The sequence below is a fragment of the Salmo salar genome, chromosome 01, assembly GCF_965601325.2.
Source record: "Salmo salar chromosome 01, fSalSal1, whole genome shotgun sequence".
NCBI classification, from domain to species: Eukaryota; Metazoa; Chordata; class Actinopteri; order Salmoniformes; family Salmonidae; genus Salmo; species Salmo salar.
Genome location: NC_138291.1, coordinates 179,583,100 through 179,605,000, shown reverse-complemented (window position 1 = coordinate 179,605,000; position 21,901 = coordinate 179,583,100). Strand labels below are relative to the sequence as shown.

The window sequence follows — 21,901 nt, the reverse complement described above, 5'->3', positions numbered from 1 at the left end:
AGTTGCTTCACTAGGTATCTCTACCTGAAAATACATGATATAAGTAACTGATAGTTGGTACTCAGCAGTCATAGTAGTATGTCTTATTTACTTTGAACAACTATTAAAATTGTGATTTTGTCAGACAGCAGCTCTATAGAGATGAGATGATGACTTGGAATTAAATAATAAAGTTATCAAATAAAACTAATGTAATATATACAATAACTGAAATCTTTTATTAAAGTAATGTGAATAAGTGTTGGTTAATGAGTGATCAGCAGTAATGGACAGTCACTACCATCATGGGTCTTTTATTCATTGTTGTATTCTGTGTTGTTACAGCATTCATCCCACAAAATGCATAGTGCATTTCATGTAAAACATAAAAAATAAATTCTGATTATTACAATATTACACTATAACACTAGAACATTATAACACCATTACACTATAACATTATAACATTATAACACTATAACACTATTACACTATAACACTATAAACCTATTACACTATTACACTATAACACTATAACACTATTACACTATAACACTATTACACTACAACACTATAACACTATTACACTATAACATTATAACACTATAACACTATAACACTATAACATTATAACATTATAACACTATAACACTATTACACTATTACACTATAACACTATAACATTATAACATTATAACACTAAAACACTATAACACTATAACACTATTACACTATAACACTATTACACTATAACACTAAAACACTATTACATTATAACACTAAAACACTATTACACTATTACACTATAACACTATAACATTATAACATTATAACACTAAAACACTATTACACTATTACACTATAACACTATAACACTATAACACTATTACACTATAACACTATAACACTATAACACTATAACACTATAACATTACAACACTACAACACTACAACACTATTACACTATAACCTTATAACACTATAACACTATAACATTATAACACTACAACACTACAACACTACTACACTATTACACTATTACACTATAACACTATAACACTATAACACTATTACACTATTACACTATAACACTATTACACTATAACACTATTACACTATTACACTATAACACTATTACACTATAACCTATACACTATTACACTATTACATTATAACACTATTACACTATCATCACTATTACACTATTACACTATTACACTATTACACTATTACACTATTACACTATCACACTATTACACTATTACACTATCACACTATTACACTATAACTATACACTATTACACTATTACACTATTACACTATTACACTATTACACTATTACACTATTACACTATTACACTATTACACTATTACACTATTACACTATTACACTATTACACTATTACACTATTACACTATTACACTATTACACTATTACACTATTACACTATTACACTATTACACTATTACACTATTACACTATTACACTATTACACTATTACACTATTACACTATTACACTATTACACTATTACACTATCACACTATTACACTATTACACTATTACACTATCACACTATTACACTATTATCACTATAACACTATTACACTATTACACTATTACACTATACACTATTACACTATTACACTATTACACTATTACACTATTACACTATTACACTATTACACTATTACACTATTACACTATTACACTATCATCACTATTACACTATTACACTATTACACTATTACACTATTACACTATCACACTATTACACTATTACACTATTACACTATTACACTATTACACTATTACACTATTACACTATTACACTATTACACTATTACACTATTACACTATTACACTATCACACTATTACACTATTACACTATTACACTATTACACTATCACACTATTACACTATTACACTATTACACTATTACACTATTACACTATTACACTATTACACTATTACACTATCACACTATTACACTATTACACTATTACACTATTACACTATTACACTATTACACTATTACACTATTACACTATTACACTATTACACTATTACACTATTACACTATTACACTATTACACTATCACACTATTACACTATTACACTATTACACTATTACACTATTACACTATTACACTATTACACTATTACACTATTACACTATTACACTATTACACTATTACACTATTACACTATCACACTATTACACTATTACACTATCACACTATTACACTATTACACTATTACACTATTACACTATTACACTATTACACTATTACACTATTACACTATTACACTATTACACTATTACACTATTACACTATCACACTATTACACTATTACACTATTACACTATTACACTATTACACTATTACACTATTACACTATTACACTATTACACTATTACACTATTACACTATTACACTATTACACTATCACACTATTACACTATTACACTATTACACTATTACACTATTACACTATTACACTATTACACTATTACACTATTACACTATTACACTATTACACTATTACACTATTACACTATTACACTATTACACTATTACACTATTACACTATTACACTATCACACTATTACACTATTACACTATTACACTATTACACTATTACACTATTACACTATTACACTATCACACTATTACACTATTACACTATTACACTATTACACTATTACACTATTACACTATTACACTATCACACTATTACACTATTACACTATTACACTATTACACTATTACACTATTACACTATTACACTATTACACTATTACACTATTACACTATTACACTATTACACTATCACACTATTACACTATTACACTATTACACTATTACACTATCACACTATTACACTATTACACTATTACACTATTACACTATTACACTATCACACTATTACACTATTACACTATCACACTATTACACTATCATCACTATTACACTATTACACTATCATCACTATTACACTATTACACTATTACACTATTACACTATTACACTATTACACTATCACACTATTACACTATTACACTATTACACTATTACACTATTACACTATTACACTATTACACTATCATCACTATTACACTATCATCACTATTACACTATTACACTATCATCACTATTACACTATTACACTATTACACTATTACACTATTACACTATTACACTATTACACTATTACACTATCATCACTATTACACTATTACACTATTACACTATTACACTATTACACTATTACACTATTACACTATTACACTATTACACTATTACACTATTACACTATCACACTATTACACTATCATCACTATTACACTATTACACTATCACACTATTACACTATTACACTATTACACTATTACACTATTACACTATTACACTATTACACTATTACACTATTACACTATCATACTATTACACTATTACACTATTACACTATACACTATTACACTATTACACTATTACACTATTACACTATTACACTATTACACTATTACACTATTACACTATTACACTATCACACTATTACACTATTACACTATCACACTATCACACTATTACACTATTACACTATTACACTATTACACTATTACACTATTACACTATTACACTATTACACTATTACACTATTACACTATTACACTATTACACTATTACACTATTACACTATTACACTATCACACTATTACACTATTACACTATTACACATTACACTATAACAATATTACACTACTACACTATAACACTATAACACTATTACACTATAACACTATTTCACTATAACACTATAACACCATTACACTATACCACCATTACACTGTAACACTATTACACTATAACACTAAAACACCATTACACTATTACACTATAACACTGTAACATTATAACACTATTACACTATAACACTCATAACAATCAATACAGGCAGAAAAACTACGTGGTGAGGGTTAACCACTTTACTCAGCGTTTTGCATAATTTGTCTCTTACACAACATATGTCTGTGAGCCCCTGCCCCACACGGCCCCACACGGCCCAGCACAGCTAGGTATGACCTATTTCAATGGGATTTTCTCCCCCTTGACAAAAGCTCTCTTTTCACTTCCATGATGAGAGGCCAGGCCATAGAACCAGGCCCCTGCTGCAGAGAGAGAGAGAGAGAGAGACAGCGAGAGAGAAACTGTGTCACGTAGTTCGCCATCTCGGCCCGGGATGGAGTAGAGTAGAGGCGGTGACACCGCCATCCAGAGTCAAGATTAGAGGGTGAGGCCAGGGCTTACAGAGAGTGAACAGAGAGGGAAAGAGCTCTCCTCTCCTCTCCTCTCCTCTCCTCTCCTCTCCTCTCCTCTCCTCTCCTCTCCTCTCCGGCTACTCTATTTCTCTCCTCTCCTCTCCTCTCCTCTCCTCTCCTCTCCTCTCCTCTCCTCTCCTCTCCTCTCCTCTCCTCTCCTCTCCTCTCCTCTCCTCTCCTCTCCTCTCCGGCTACTCTATTTCTCTCCTCTCCTCTCCTCTCCTCTCCTCTCCTCTCCTCTCCTCTCCTCTCCTCTCCTCTCCTCTCCTCTCCTCTCCTCTCCTCTCCTCTCCGGCTACTATATTTCTCTCCTCTCCTCTCCTCTCCTCTCCTCTCCTCTCCTCTCCTCTCCTCTCCTCTCCTCTCCTCTCCTCTCCTCTCCTCTCCTCTCCTCTCCTCTCCTCTCCTCTCCTCTCCTCTCCTCTCCTCTCCTTCACTCCTTCACTCCTTCACTCCTCTTTCCCAGGTTGTTAGCAACAGAAGACTATCTGCCAGTCTGTATGCCTGCTGTTACCCATACCCGACCAACAGCCATGCCACCTTGTGAAGTTCCCCAGCCCAGACGCCTGCTTGCCCGCCAGTCTGCCCTGATGCTGATTGCAGTTTGATCAGCCTGACCCAACTGGCAAGGCCTCAGTCACCGGACAAATTCCCATCACCAGAAAGACCCAGGCTGTATCTCAAATAGCACCCTATTCCCTACGGTGTACTACTTTGACCAGGGCCCAATGGGGAATAGGGTGCAATTTGGGATGCTGCTCCATCACTATCCCGTTTCGCTTTGTGTGGAAATCCCAGTTATCTCAGGAATGGTTCTAAAGGGTGTCTCTCTGGCCCATCCCTGCCTGACAGGTTCATCCATATGGGGACATCATCAATAGGGTGGATGACGGCTAACCCTTTCTCTGTGTAGATCAGCACGTTCTCGGCAACACTACCAACGGATGCTATGGTGAAGCGTTGTTTAGCGCGGGAACGAAGAAGAAAAAATACACTATGGTCCTGCCGTTATAGAAGATGGAGGATAAATACTGGCACGTGTGTGTTGGAATGAAAGGCTAGATAATTACACAAAATATATATTTTCCTACAACATGTTCTAAAGAACAGGAAGCAATTTATACTGTTAGTGAAATAGTAACTGACCATCATAATAATTATTTTGCAAATTATACTATTAGTGAAATAGCAAATTACCATCATAATATTTATTTTTCAAATTTATATTATTCGTGAAATAGCAAATGACCATCATAATATTAATTTTTTCAAATTATATTATTCGTGAAATAGCAAATAACCATCCTAATATTTATTTTTTTAAATTATATTATTTCTGTTTCCCATCACAATTTAGTTTGACATTCTGAAACGTTTCACTTTTTGGGGGAGGAGACAGATAGATAATGATATAGTAACAGTACTAATTAAATACTGAAATGCCATTTGACATTCTACTTTACAAAAAAAAACACCTGCTCTCAAAACATCTTGTGTGTACAATTAAAACCTTTTCACTACAAGAAGTTGGAGCTTGATGTGAAGTAGATCTGTGAAACAGAGAGGTTTAAACCCAAGTCATTCCATACATGTAATGTCTTCTATATACGTGTTTTGTTGTTTGATAAATCACTCCACAAAACAAGTCTCCCTCAGAGGAAGTTACATTTGGAATTAAATTGAATAGTCAACACCTAAGCCTTATGGACACAGTAGACACAGAGATAGGAACGATAGATCAGACAAACCTCCAACATATCAAGCCTGCTACACTGTAAACTCATCAGAAAAACAATGTTGGATGATTTCACACACAACTATCTATTTATAAACATGACTATGTTTCATTTTAACAAACTGGTCGTCAACAAATACAATACGCTATAATGCACACAGAAATACAGTATGGTTGAAAATTACTCCTGCCGTGACGAAATTAATTTACCATTTTAACAATAGCAATGTTATTAACTAATTATAATTATGAAAAATGTATGATTATGATTATTATTAATATTATGTTGTAATGATTACATTTACTATCAACGTGATAGTGTTTACGTAAATGTCAACATTGTGAACCAAATTATAAGAATCAATCAATATAATAAAAACGTATCTATATAAAATAGATGAGTATATTGCAATCAATCATTTTGATTGAAGTAAAAATCCACTCTTCTTTCCAAATCAATGAAAATTAACAAATATTTTATTATCTAATAATAAAGTAAAGATGAAATACAAATGAAATCCGTAATGAAATCCCAAAATATTTTATGGTGATTGGAAACATTTTAATTGTACATTTTATACTTTCAAACATTTATTTATGAATTCCAAATTAGTAGTAAAAGACTTGGCACTAACCCTAACTAGATTCTGCAATGTAGCTAATTAAGGTAGAGAAATATTCAAATGTTTCTCTTAGCATAACAATAGAGACCTGGGCAGCAACAGCAGCTCTGTTTAGAATGGGGTTGTGGGGAGAGAGAGAGACTGAGAGAGAGAGAGAGGGAGAGGAGAGAGAGAGGAGAGGGAGAGAGAGAGGGAAAGAGAGAGGGAGGGAGAGACGAGAGGAGAGAGACTGAGAGAGGGAGGGAGAGAGAGAGGGAGGGAGAGAGAGAGAGGGAAAGAGAGAGGGGAGGGAGAGAGAGAGGGAGAGACTGAGAGACAGAGAGAGGGAGGGAGAGAGAGGGAGAGAGAGAGGGAGAGAGAGACAAGAGAGAGGGAGAGAGAGAGACTGAGAGAGAGAGAGGGAGAGAGAGAGATAGAGGGAGAGAGGGAGAGAGAAAGACTGAAAGAGAGAGAGAGAGAGAGAGAGAGAGAGAGAGAGAGAGGGAGAGACACAGAGAGAGAGGGAGAGAGAGAGACAGAGAGAGAGAGACAGAGAGAGAGAGGGAGAGAGAGAGAGAGGGAGAGAGAGACAGAGACAGAGAGACAGAGAGAGAGAGGGAGAGAGAGAGAGAGGGAGAGAGAGAGGGAGAGAGAGAGAGAGAGAGAGAGAGAGAGAGAGGGAGAGAGAGAGGGAGGAGAGAGAGAGAGAGGAGAGAGAGGGAGAGAGAGAGAGAGAGAGAGACAGAGAGAGAGACGGGAGAGAGAGAGAGAGAGAGAGAGAGAGAGAGAGAGAGAGAGTAGAGAGAGAGAGAGCGAGAGAGAGAGAGAGAGAGAGAGAGAGAGAGAGAGGTAGAGAGAGAGAGAGAGAGAGAGAGAGAGAGAGAGAGAGAGAGAGAGAGAGAGAGAGAGAGAGAGAGAGAGAGAGAGAGAGGGAGAGACAGAGAGAGAGAGAGAGAGAGAGAGAGAGAGAGAACAGAGAGAGAGAGAGGCCTTTTGTTTTAGTTCTTTTGTTGACTCATTAGGCAGCCGGTCTGCAACGCTGTTCCTCTCCTCTCTTCCAGAAGCTCCTTCAGACCAAACACCAAGCCTAGCATGGAGCACTGGCTGGCTGCTCTACTTTCTCTCTCTCCAACCCCAGACAACAACCCACTGTCACCGTTCTCGGGCTAAAGACTTAGACACACACTGCCGCTACAACGGAAACCTTTGTGGTTATTTTTAAGCAATAAACTAATATAAAACAACGACAAGACCACCTATCGATAGGGTTTCGGGCGGGACGTAAGACAAACATTCTTCTGTGTGTGTGTGAGTTATATTTGGTATCCGTCTGCAAACGAACGCACAGCACAAACAACCCCCATGCAGCAAGATGCTTGGCACAGAATCAAGAGCGGCACAAAGCGTCCATCGAGGGCCCGCCGTATACAATGCTCACCGTATCATCAACCAAAAAAAATTGTACGGCCTCCGAGCTCCTGCACAAAAGACGGGCCCTGTGTTTATAAAACGGGGCATAAACGGGGGGCACATCGTTGCCAACTTGGCCACCCTTGCCCCCCTGGGCACGGAGAGGAGAAGGCCCGGGCGGGAACATACGGACTCGTCCGGAAGGCGGGAAACTTCATCCGTCAACCGTTGGTCAATGTATGTGCGAGGAGGGGGTTAGTAGTAGAGAGAGGGGTTAGTAGTAGTAGCGAGGAGCAGGAGCGTGGTACTGGGGAAACGATCGGAAAATGTTCCGTTCTGAACAGGCCCACTTGGTGAAGCATCTGCATTCACCATGCCAAGGATGAATATTCTATACATTATCTGTAGGAGGGGTTATCAATTTCTGTCTTGGTGTATATATATATATATTTCCGTTTTTTTATTTTGTATTTGGGGATAATAAAATCTCTATTCAAAAATTGGCATCAAAATCAAAAATTTAAAACATTTAAATAAGAAATATGTGAATAAAAATTGTATATATTGGGAGTACCAAACATTTATTTTTTAATATTACATTAAAATGTATTATCATCATAAATGAAAAATGTATTCTTGCTAAAAAAGCTCATAAAAAAATTTACAAAATAAAAAGATTTAAGGATGCATATGCAATTTGCCTTTAATACAAACAGGACATTACATCAGTAGAGAACACTGTGAGGAGACCGAACAGACATGTTGATCTGTTGATGTGAGCTTCTGTAGTGGGCAGTGACCAGTAGATGACAGTGGCTAGGGAGAGACACAGCAGCGTGAGTACACACAGGGCCTTCTGCGAGGCGCTGGCTCGTCTAACTGCTCTCAGATGGCCTGCTGTTCTCTACTCTTACCTTCCCTTCCTGACTGATAATTATTCGAGGCTAAGGAGCTGCATAGCATAGTTCAGGAAAAGACAGACGGACGGACGGACGGATAGACTGACCCTCCACACGCTTCTCTTTCTCTCTTTTTATTCTCTCTTTTTCTGTCTCTCTTTCTCTCTTTGGAATATCGTTTCACAACACAGGGAGCATTGTGAACCAAACAAACATTGTTCTCTCTCTCTTTATCTCTCCCTCCCTCTCTCTTTCTCTCTCTCTCTCTTTCACTCTCTCCTCTGTAACCTTTTTCCAGGCCATGATATTTCACAGGTGTGGGGCAATAATAATCCATGTGTGTGTGTGTGTCTGTCTGTCAAAACATGACCAGAGTCAAGTCACATTTACACAGATATCCTCTTTATCATTTCTGAAGGCAAAAGACAAATCTAATCCCTGAATCTGGAATAAAAATAAATAAAAAATAATACTGTCTACAACAACTACAATTATTTTATACAATAATTATATAGGCTGACATGCTTCTATAACAGTATTATACATGTCCTAGGAATATCATCGGTAGATTTACACTAAATTACATTCAAATCAAATTAGCCCTGTTCCTTTGGGCTCCCTTCCACAGTATTTTCATTATACCTCATTTAAGATCATTTAAAATAACTGAATCATGTACAACAGGCATTACAATGCTAACAGCTGCAAATACGAACCATATTATTATCATTAACAAAGCTGCTGGACAGAGAGTTTTAATATACTAGACTGACCAGTGTGGGTTAACAATATGTAGATATATAGAGTTTTAATATACTAGACTGACCAGTGTAGGTTAACAATATGTAGATATATAGAGTTTTAATATACTAGACTGACCAGTGTGGGTTAACAATATGTAGATATATAGCAGTTTAATATACTAGACTGACCAGTGTGGGTTAACAATATGTAGATATATAGAGTTTTAATATACTAGACTGACCAGTGTGGGTTAACAATATGTAGATATATAGAGTTTTAATATACTAGACTGACCAGTGTGGGTTAACAATATGTAGATATATAGCGGTTTAATATACTAGACTGACCAGTGTGGGTTAACAATATGTAGATATATAGAGGTTTAATATACTAGACTGACCAGTGTGGGTTAACAACATGCTGATTGTTAACGTGCACCTTATAAACTGTCCAAAATCAGAGTCCCTCTCTGTCCTCCAGTGTAAAACACATCCTGTATTCAATTCCTTTAGCCTTTGTTTCTTTCTAAGCAGATACAAAACAGACAAAACCGCCGGCAAACATTACATACAACAACAAATCCCACAATTAAGTGGTAGCGTTTAGCATGAAATGACAGCCTGAGACCTATACCCCTGAGAGAAGCTGATAAAATACCAAGCTCGCGTCTGTCGACGGTTAGAGACGGACGGATGACTTACCGCTTTGCCGTTGTAGTAATACATTAAGGAACCTCCAGTCATTCCTGGGATGGTGTACGCACAATACATGGTTGTATGAGTCTTTCTGCCCCACTCTTCAGTAACACTCTAACAAACTTTTATTTCTAACTCGCTGTCCCCCCTTTTTTTTCTCACAACAATTCCTTCAGTGTCATTTTCCCATATGGCCAGGGCCAAGCATGGTGGATATGCAAAGCAGGGAGAAACCATTTCTGACGTTGGGCTCTACGGGAGGGGAGGAGAGATGGGAGGGGAGGAGAGAGGGGAGGGACGAGAGAGAGAGAGGGGGGGGGGGGGGGGATTGACTCGATTCTCCCTCTTCATGTGGCCTTCTTTTCACTCCTCTCTCTCTCTCTCTCTCTCTCTCTCTCTCTCTCTCTCTCTCTCTCTCTCTGTCTTTCTCTCTCTCTCTATCTCTCTCTCTGTGTCTATCTTTCTCTCTCTCTCTCTTTCTCTCTCTCTCTCTCTCTCTCTCTCTCTCTCTCTCTCTCTCTCTCTCTCTCTCTCAAACACACACAAACATGCACGCACGCACAAACACTACATCTCTCTCTCTCTGTCTCTCTCGCTCTCTCAAACACGCCGACACACTTTTATGTTTCCATAGTAAATCTGGAAGCTATAGATATCCCTGCACGCATGAAGCTACGTAGATCGGATCCTTTGAAGAGAACCAAATATGAACTTTTCCCATCCACAGCTTTTATGACTACATGCTTTCATTAAACTGTTTCTGCCCCTTTTTAACTGTGTAATCTCCCTTCACACTGTACCTCATATACCAGCAGCTCACTACTACTACTACTCTCTGTCTCTCTCTCTCTCTCTCTGTCTCTCTCTCTCTCTCTCTGTCTCTCTCTCTCTCTGTGTCTCTCTCTGTCGCTCTCTCTCTGTCTCTCTCTCTCTCTGTGTCTCTCTCTGTCGCTCTCTCTCTGTCTCTCTCTCTCTCTCTCTCTGTCTCTCTCTCTCTCTCTCTGTGTCTCTCTCTGTCGCTCTCTCTCTGTCTCTCTCTCTCTCTGTGTCTCTCTCTGTCGCTCTCTCTCTGTCTCTCTCTCTCTCTGTGTCTCTCTCTGTCGCTCTCTCTCTGTCTCTCTCTCTCTCTCTCTGTCTCTCTCTCTCTCTCTCTCTGTGTCTCTCTCTGTCGCTCTCTCTCTGTCTCTCTCTCTCTCTCTGTCTCTCTCTCTCTCTGTGTCTCTGTGTCTCTCTCTCTCTCTCTTATTCTCTCTCTCTCTCTCTCTGCCTCTCTCTCTCTCTCTCTCTCTCTCTCATATACCAGCAGCTCACTTAACAGTCTACTCTTTGTGCCCTGTTACACACACACACACACACACACACACACACACTGGTTAGGCTCTGGGTTGAGGATTGATAGAGAGATAGAGAGGGGTTAGTAGTAGTAGAGAGGGGTTAGTAGTAGTAGAGAGGGGTTAGTAGTAGTAGAGAGGGGTTAGTAGTAATAGAGAGGGAGAGAGAGGGGTTAGTAGTAATAGAGAGGGAGAGAGGGGTTAGCAGTAATAGAGAGGGGTTAGTAGTAATAGAGAGGGAGAGAGAGAGAGGGGTTAGCAGTAGTAGAGAGAGGGGTTAGTAGTAGTAGAGAGGGGTTAGTAGTAGTAGAGAGGGGTTAGTAGTAGTAGAGAGGGGTTAGTAGAAGTAGAGAGAGGGGTTAGTAGTAGTAGAGAGGGGTTAGTAGTAGTAGAGAGGGGTTAGTAGTAGTAGAGAGGGGTTAGTAGTAGTAGAGAGGGGGTTAGTAGTAGATATGGGGTTGTTAGTAGTAGAGAGGGGTTAGTAGTAGTAGAGAGGGGTTAGTAGTAGTAGAGAGGGGTTAGTAGTAGTAGAGAGGGGGTTAGTAGTAGTAAAGAGGGGTTAGTAGTAGTAGAGAGGGGTTAGTAGAAGTAAAGAGAGGGGTTAGTAGTAGTACAGAGGGGTTAGTAGTAGTAGAGAGGGGTTAGTAGTAGTAGAGAGGGGGTAGTAGTAGTAGAGAGGGGGTTAGTAGTAGTAGAGAGGGGGTAGTAGTAGTAGAGAGGGGTTAGTAGAAATAGAGAGGGGTTAGTAGTAGTAGAGAGGGGGTAGTAGTAGTAGAGAGGGGTTAGTAGTAGTAGAGAGGGGTTAGTAGTAGTAGAGAGGGGGTTAGTAGTAGAGAGAGGGGTTAGTAGTAAGAGAGAGGGGTTAGTAGTAGTAGAGAGGGGTTAGTAGTAGTAGTAGAGAGGGGTTAGTAGTAGAGAGAGGGGTTAGTAGTAGTAGTAGAGAGGGGTTAGTAGTAGTAGAGAGGGGTTAGTAGTAGTAGTAGAGAGGGGTCAGTAGTAGTAGTAGAGAGGGGTTAGTAGTAGTAGTAGTAGAGAGGGGTTAGTAGTAGAGAGAGGGGTTAGTAATAGTAGTAGAGAGGGGTTAGTAGTAGTAGTAGAGAGGGGTTAGTAGTAGTAGTAGAGAGGGGTCAGTAGTAGTAGTAGAGAGGGGTTAGTAGTAGTAGAGAGGGGTTAGTAGTAGTAGTAGAGAGGGGTCAGTAGTAGTAGTAGAGAGGGGTTAGTAGTAGTAGTAGAGAGGGGTCAGTAGTAGTAGTAGAGAGGGGTTAGTAGTAGTAGTAGAGAGGGGTCAGTTGTAGTAGTAGAGAGGGGTTAGTAATAGTAGTAGAGGGGTCAGTAGTAGTAGTAGAGAGGGGTTAGTAGTAGTATGGAGGGGTTAGTAGTAGAGAGAGGGGTTAGTAGTAGTAGTAGAGAGGGGTCAGTAGTAGTAGTAGAGAGGGGTTAGTAGTAGTAGAGAGGGGTTAGTAGTAGTAGAGAGGGGTTAGTAGTAGTAGAGAGGGGTTAGTAGTAGTAGTAGAGAGGGGTTAGTAGTAGTAGAGAGGGGTTAGTAGTAGAGAGAGGGGTTAGTAGTAGTAGTAGAGAGGGGTTAGTAGTAGTAGAGAGGGGTTAGTAGTAGTAGAGAGGGATTAGTAGTAGTAGAGAGGGGTTAGTAGTAGTAGAGAGGGGGTAGTAGTAGTAGAGAGGGGTTAGTAGTAGTAGAGAGGGGTTAGTAGTAGAGAGAGGGGTTAGTAGTAGTAGTAGAGAGGGGTTAGTAGTAGTAGAGAGGGGTTAGTAGTAGTAGAGAGGGGTTAGTAGTAGTAGAGAGGGGTCAGTAGTAGTAGAGAGGGGTTAGTAGTAGTAGAGAGGGGTTAGTAGTAGTAGTAGAGAGGGGTTAGTAGTAGTAGAGAGGGGTTAGTAGTAGTAGAGAGGGGTTAGTAGTAGTAGTAGAGGGGTCAGTAGTAGTAGTAGAGAGGGGTTAGTAGTAGTAGAGAGGGGTTAGTAGTAGTAGAGAGGGGTTAGTAGTAGTAGAGAGGGGTCAGTAGTAGTAGTAGAGAGGAGTTAGTAGTAGTAGAGAGGGGTTAGTAGTAGTAGAGAGGGGTTAGTAGTAGTAGTAGAGAGGGGTCAGTAGTAGTAGTAGAGAGGGGTTAGTAGTAGTAGAGAGGGGTTAGTAGTAGTAGAGAGGGGTTAGTAGTAGTAGAGACGACCATTATAGAGTTGCATACAAACACAGTTAATAGACTCCCCGCTTTTTGCTTTAATTTGATTAAAAAGCTAGTGTCATGAAGGGAATGGTATGATGCACATCTAATAACTGAACCATCTGTCTGGTGAGCTGGCAGGCTACCAGCATTGTGCTGTATGCAGCAGCCAGGCAGCAGCATGAGAACTTGACGAGAGAGAGAGAGAAGAGAGAGAGAGAGAGCAAGAGAGAGAGAGAGAGAGAGAGACAGAGACAGAGAGAGTGAGAGAGGAGAGAGAGAGAGAGAGAGAGAGAGAGAGACAGAGAGAAGAGAGAGAGAGAGAGAGAGAGAGAGAGAGAGAGAGAGAGAGAGAGAGAGAGAGAGAGAGAGAGGAGAGAGAGTTAGCAGTCTTGCCATTGAGAAGGGTAGAAACAGGAAAACCTGGCTCCCTGTAGAGGAAAGGCTGTGCAGCCACTGCACAACAGCAGAACCTGAGACGGAGCTGCATTTCCTCACAAAATGTCAGAAATATAAAACAATTAGAGAGTGTCATTTCCCAAATTTGAAACCCTTATTCAAGGTTTCAAAGACCTCTCTGATGAGGATAGGCTACCCGTCCTGTTGGGGGAGGACGCAGAGAGCTGTGGGTTGGCAGCGCACTACATTGCTGCCTGCCATAAGTTGAGGGACAGTGTCTGACAGACCAATCAACCTGCACATGTCCTCTACTGTATGATTATTGTTATTGTTCAATGTATGGTTATTTTGACCCTTGGTTATTGTTATTACTGTTGTCCAGTTGACAATTTTGATTCTCATTTTTTATTTTTTCATATTGTAAATATCCAAAATAAGCTTTGTTGTTACGTCATGCCAATAAAGCAAATTGAATGGAATTGAATGGAATTGAATTGAGAGACAGAGAGAAGAGACAGAGAGAGAGAGAGAGAGAGAGAGAGAGAGAGAGAGAGAGAGAGAGGAGAGAGAGAGAGAGAGAGACAGAGATGAGATGAGATAGAGAGAAAGAGAGAGAGAGAGAGCGAGAGACAGAGAGAGTGAGAGAGAGACAGAGAGAGGAAGAGAGAGAGAGAGAGAGAGAAAGAGAGAGAGAGAGACAGAGAGAGGGAGAGAGGGAGAGAGAGAGGAAGAGAGAGAAAAAGAGAGAGAGAGAGAGAACAGACTACTGCTGCTTTCTAGCCGCTTGGTCAACAACCATTGTGAGAAAAAACAAAGATATATAAATAAAGTATTTGTATAAAATCTAAAGGGAACAGCATGAGAAGAGAGGAGCCAAGGAGAAGTCCCGGCAGGCTGCACTTGCGCACAGGGCAGGCAGAAAGTTGGTTGGCAGGTGATCGATGACAAGACGTTCGGAGCTTCACAGAGCCTCTCTCTTCACTCAGTCAAAACCCTAACAGATCTACACAGCCTTCAGAAGCAGAACACCAGCAACAGCCTCAGCACTGCACACTCTCTATGGCACCACCACAGTACAACTTGGAACCACCACAATATAACTTAAAACCACCACAATAGAACTTGGAACCAATATAACATAACTTGGTACCACTACAATAGAACTTGGATCCACCACAATATAACTTGGAACCAATATTACATAACTTGGAACCACCACAATAGAACTTGGAACCACCATAATATAACTTGGAACCACCAATATAGAACTTGGAACCACTATAATATAACTTGGAACCACCACAATAGAACTTGGAACCACTACAATAGAAATTGGAACCACTATAATTAAACTTGGAACCACAACAATAGTACTTGGAACCACTACAATAGAACTTGGAACCACTATAATAGAACTTGGAACCAACACAATAGAACTTGGAACCACTACAATAGAACTTGGAACCAACATAACTTGGAACCACTACAATAGAACTTGGAACCACCACAATAGAACTTGGAACCACTACAATAGAACTTGGAACCACCACAATAGAACATGGAACCACCACAATAGAACTTGGAACCACCACAATAGAACTTGGAACCACTACAATAGAACTTGGAACCACTACAATAGAACTTGGAACCACTATAATAGAACTTGGAACCACTACAATACAACTTGGAACCATCACAATACAACTTGGAACCATCACAATAGAACTTGGAACCACTACAATACAACTTGGAACCATCACAATACAACTTGGAACCATCACAATACAACTTGGAACCACTACAATAGAACTTGGAACCACTGTAATATAACTTGGAACCACCACAATAGAACTTGGAACCAATGTAACATAACTTGGAACCACCACAATATAACTTGGAACCACCACAATAGAACTTGGAACCATCACAATATAACTTGGAACCATCACAACAGAACTTGGAACCACCACAATAGAACTTGGAACCACTATAATAGAACTTGGAACCACCACAATAGAACTTGGAACCACTATAATAGAACTTGGAACCACTATAATAGAACTTGGAACCACCACAATAGAGCTTGGAACCAGCATAATAGAACTTGCAACCAGCATAACAGAACTTGGAACCACTTAAATAGAACTTGGAACCACTATAGAACTTGGAACCCCCATAATGGAATGGCACTCTCCCACCTTTAGACGGTTGAACTACGGACAAGGAGGAAAGATGCAGCAGATACCTTCTATAGAAGAAGAATATAGGCCCAACTATATAACTAGAGACTAAACATAAAACCCAGCCATAAAACTTCTCAGCTTTAACTTCTCTTCTCTGTATACAGTATACAGTGACTTAGGGTTCATTTTGCACTTCCTAAGGCTTCCACTAGATGTCAACAGTCTTTAGAACCTTGTTTCATGCTTCTACTGTTACTGGGGAGAGAATAAGAGCTGACTCAAACAAGTGGACTGCCTGAGGCAAATGAGTTGTTTACTGCGCAGTCATGCAGGCGCGCCGTTCCTTCTTTTTCCTCTGTAATGAATACGCTATTGTCCGTTTGGAATATTATCAAATATTTATGAGAAAAAGACCCTAAGAATTGATTGTAAACATCTTTTGACATGTTTCTACGAACGGTAATGGAACTTTCTGACTTTTCGTCAAGGGTTTTGCGCTCGCGCATTGTACCTTTGGAATAGTGATCTGAACGCGCAAACAAAACGGAGATATTTGGACATAAATATGGAGTTTATCGAACAAAACAAACATTTCTTGTGGAAGTGGGAGTCCTGGGAGTGCATTCCGACGAAGATCAGCAAAGGTAAGTGAAGATTTCTAATACTATTTCTGAGTTTTGTTGACTCCAGAACTTGGCGGGTAACTGTATAGCTTGCTTTGATGGCTGAGCTCTGTACTCAGAATATTGAACAATGTGCTTTCGCCGTAAAGCTATTTTGAAATCTGACACAGCGGTTGCATTAAGGAGAAGTGTATCTATAATTCTTTCAATAACTGTTGTAAATTTGATCAACGTTTATGATGAGTATTTTTGTAAATTGATGTGCTCATTCACCGGCGGTTTTGGAGGCAAAACATTTTCTGAACATGGCACGCCAATGTAAAATGGGGTTTTTGGATATAAATATGAACTTTATCGAACAAAACATACATGTATTGTGTAACATTGAGGCCTGGGAGTGTCATCTGATGAAGATCGTCAAAGGTTAGTGATTAATTTTAGCTGTATTTCAGGTTTTTGTGACGCCTCTCCTTGCTTGGAAAATGGCTGTGTGTTTTTTTTTGTCTCAGCGCTGTCCTAACATAATCTAATGTTATGCTTTTGCAGTAAAGCCTTTCTGAAATCGGACAATGTGGTTGGATTAACGAGAAGTGTATCTTTAAAATGGGATATAATAGTTGTATGTTTGAGAAATTTGAATTATGAGATTTTTGTTGTTTTGAATTTGCCGCCCTGCTATTTCACTGGCTGTTGAATAGTGTGTACGCTAGCGTCCCACATACCCCAGAGAGGTTAAACAACACAATGCAGTAATATTAGAGAATAAAACACAGACAGATGCTGAACACACAGATTTGGCACCTGATGCTACCTCATTTCAACATACTTGGGTATGTTGAAATGTCACACATTAATACAGCATATCTAAACCAAATGTTTTTTTGTCAATTATTTATCAAATGGAATTTAAAAAAAACATCTTCACCTTAGATTCAAGAACATTTTGCAATATAATTTATAGTTGACAATATTACAAATGAACCCCACAATATAATGACATTATAACTCACAGTCAATGTCAACCAGGTGATAACAAACATGAAAACAATATTAATAATAAAACTAATTTGTGTGGAAAAATTAGATTCCTACAAATATACAATACCAGTTATACTGTTTTCCTCCACTAAAAGGAGACAGTGACTATGTTGTGTTGTGAGGGTAGGAGACAGTGATGGGTGTATTGTGTTGGGGGGAGTGAGGGTAGAGGATAGTAGTGATAGTTGTGTTGGGGGGAGTGAGGGTAGAGGATAGTAGTGATAGTTGTGTAGCGTTGGGGGGAGTGAGGGTAGAGGATAGTAGTGATGGTTGTGTTGGGGGGAGTGAGGGTAGAGGATAGTAGTGATAGTTGTGTTGTGTTGGGGGGAGTGAGGGTAGAGGATAGTAGTGATAGTTGTGTTGTGTTGGGGGAGTGAGGGTAGAGGATAGTAGTGATAGTTGTGTTGTGTTGGGGGAGTGAGGGTAGAGGATAGTAGTGATAGTTGTGTTGTGTTGGGGGGAGTGAGGGTAGAGGATAGTAGTGATAGTTGTGTTGTGTTGGGGGGAGTGAGGGTAGAGGATAGTAGTGATAGTTGTGTTGGGGGAGTGAGGGTAGAGGATAGTAGTGATAGTTGTGTTGTGTTGGGGGGAGTGAGGGTAGAGGATAGTAGTGATAGTTGTGTTGTGTTGGGGGGAGTGAGGGTAGAGGATAGTAGTGATAGTTGTGTTGTGTTGGGGGGAGTGAGGGTAGAGGATAGTAGTGATGGTTGTGTTGTGTTGGGGGGAGTGAGGGTAGAGGAAAGTAGTGACGGTTGTGTTGGGGAGTGAGGGTAGTCTGACGGTTCTGTTAGCTAGCCCGTGTATACGGAGGGTAGTCGGACGTAAATGGCTAGCCCGTGTAAATGGGACAGCACGGCTTTGTGTCTCTCTATACCAGATTTAACAAGTGAAGTGTGAGCGCTTGCCAAACACACACACACACACACACACACACACACACACACACACACACACACACACACACACACACACACACACACACACACACACACACACACACACACACACACACACACACACCCGAGCATCCAAGACAAAAGAGACCAATCCCCATGAATAGTTCCCAAATGGAGACTAAATCATTTGCATATGGAGCCGGAGCGAATGGGCTATTCCCAGAATAAATGTTAATAATTCAGTCCCAAAGAACCCTATGTAGTGCACTACTATAGTATAGTGCAGTAGCCAGTGGGCCCTGGTCAAAAGTAGTGCACTATAAAGGGAATGGAGTGCCATTTGGGATACATTCTCTATTTAATTTACAACTCAGTCACAGGTAGACCAGTGGGTAGTATGGGTACAGGTAGAACGGTGGGTAGTATGGGTACAGGTAGAACGGTGGGTAGTATGGGTACAGGTAGAATGGTGGGTAGTATGGGTACAGGTAGACCAGTGGGTAGTATGGGTACAGGTAGACCAGTGGGTAGTATGTGTACAGGTAGACCAGTGGGTAGTATGGGTACAGGTAGACCAGTGGGTAGTATGGGTACAGGTAGAACAGTGGGTAGTATGGGTACAGGTAGACCAGTGGGTGGTATGAGTACAGGTAGACCAGTGGGTAGTATGGGTAATGGTAGACCAGTGGGTAGTATGGGTACAGGTAGACCAGTGGGTAGTATGGGTACAGGTAGACCAGTGGGTAGTATGAGTACAGGTAGACCAGTGGGTAGTATGGGTACAGGTAGACCAGTGGGTAGTATGGGTAATGGTAGACCAGTGGGTAGTATGGGTACAGGTAGACCAGTGGGTAGTATGGGTACAGGTAGACCAGTGGGTAGTATGGGTAATGGTAGACCAGTGGGTAGTATGGGTAATGGTAGACCAGTGGGTAGTATGGATACAGGTAGACCAGTGGGTAGTATGGGTACAGGTAGACCAGTGGGTAGTATGGGTACAGGTAGACCAGTGGGTAGTATGGGTACAGGTAGACCAGTGGGTAGTATGGGTAATGGTAGACCAGTGGGTAGTATGGGTACAGGTAGAACAGTGGGTAGTATGGGTACAGGTAGACCAGTGGGTAGTATGGGTACAGGTAGAACAGTGGGTAGTATGGGTACAGGTAGAACAGTGGGTAGTATGGGTACAGGTAGACCAGTGGGTAGTATGGGTACAGGTAGAAAGTGGGTAGTATGGGTAATGGTAGACCAGTGGGTAGTATGGGTAATGGTAGACCAGTGGGTAGTATGGGTAATGGTAGACCAGTGGGTAGTATGGGTAATGGTAGACCAGTGGGTAGTATGGGTAATGGTAGAACGGTGGGTAGTATGGATACAGGTAGACCAGTGGGTAGTATGGGTACAGGTAGACCAGTGGGTAGTATGGGTAATGGTAGACCAGTGGGTAGTATGGGTATAGGTAGACCAGTGGGTAGGATGGGTAATGGTAGACCAGTGGGTAGTATGGGTACAGGTAGAACAGTGGGTAGTATGGGTACAGGTAGACCAGTGGGTAGTATGGGTACAGGTAGACCAGTGGGTAGTATGGGTACAGGTAGAATGGTGGGTAGTATGGGTACAGGTAGAATGGTGGGTAGTATGGGTACAGGTAGACCAGTGGGTAGTATGGGTACAGGTAGACCAGTGGGTAGTATGGGTACAGGTAGACCAGTGGGTAGTATGGGTACAGGTAGACCAGTGGGTAGTATGGGTACAGGTAGAACGGTGGGTAGTATGGGTACAGGTAGACCAGCGGTAGTATGGGTACAGGTAGACCAGTGGGTAATATGGGTACAGGTAGGACGGTGGGTATTATGGGTACAGGTAGAATGGTGGGTAGTATGAGTACAGGTAGATTGGTGGGTAGTATGGGTACAGGTAGACCAGTGGGTAGTATGGGTACAGGTAGAATGGTGGGTAGTATGGGTACAGGTAGACCAGTGGGTAGTATGGGTACAGGTAGACCAGTGGGTAGTATGTGTACAGGTAGACCAGTGGGTAGTATGGGTACAGGTAGACCAGTGGGTAGTATGGGTACAGGTAGAACAGTGGGTAGTATGGGTACAGGTAGACCAGTGGGTGGTATGAGTACAGGTAGACCAGTGGGTAGTATGGGTAATGGTAGACCAGTGGGTAGTATGGGTACAGGTAGACCAGTGGGTAGTATGGGTACAGGTAGACCAGTGGGTAGTATGAGTACAGGTAGACCAGTGGGTAGTATGGGTACAGGTAGACCAGTGGGTAGTATGGGTAATGGTAGACCAGTGGGTAGTATGGGTACAGGTAGAGCAGTGGGTAGTATGGGTACAGGTAGACCAGTGGGTAGTATGGGTAATGGTAGACCAGTGGGTAGTATGGGTAATGGTAGACCAGTGGGTAGTATGGATACAGGTAGACCAGTGGGTAGTATGGGTACAGGTAGACCAGTCGGTAGTATGGGTACAGGTAGACCAGTGGGTAGTATGGGTACAGGTAGACCAGTGGGTAGTATGGGTAATGGTAGACCAGTGGGTAGTATGGGTACAGGTAGAACAGTGGGTAGTATGGGTACAGGTAGACCAGTGGGTAGTATGGGTACAGGTAGAACAGTGGGTAGTATGGGTACAGGTAGAACAGTGGGTAGTATGGGTACAGGTAGACCAGTGGGTAGTATGGGTACAGGTAGAAAGTGGGTAGTATGGGTAATGGTAGACCAGTGGGTAGTATGGGTAATGGTAGACCAGTGGGTAGTATGGGTAATGGTAGACCAGTGGGTAGTATGGGTAATGGTAGACCAGTGGGTAGTATGGGTAATGGTAGAACGGTGGTAGTATGGATACAGGTAGACCA

The 21,901-nt window shown here is 40.8% G+C and overlaps 1 protein-coding gene across 5 annotated transcripts in view; it reads right to left on the bottom strand.

The window, feature by feature from the left end:
- The window catches only part of LOC106572331 (transcription factor 4), a 536,793-nt gene that overhangs the window by 112,042 nt on the left and 402,850 nt on the right, over positions 1–21,901 (bottom strand). Inside the window, exon 1 of one of the 5 annotated variants that reach the window (XM_082956964.1) lies at positions 10,396–10,616. The exons of the other annotated variants lie outside the window; for them this stretch is intronic. Within the exon in view, the coding sequence (XP_082813090.1) occupies positions 10,396–10,464 (69 nt within the window). The 5' untranslated portion in view covers positions 10,465–10,616. Of the gene's footprint in view, positions 1–10,395; positions 10,617–21,901 lie in introns of those variants that run through there. 5 annotated transcript variants of the gene reach the window in all.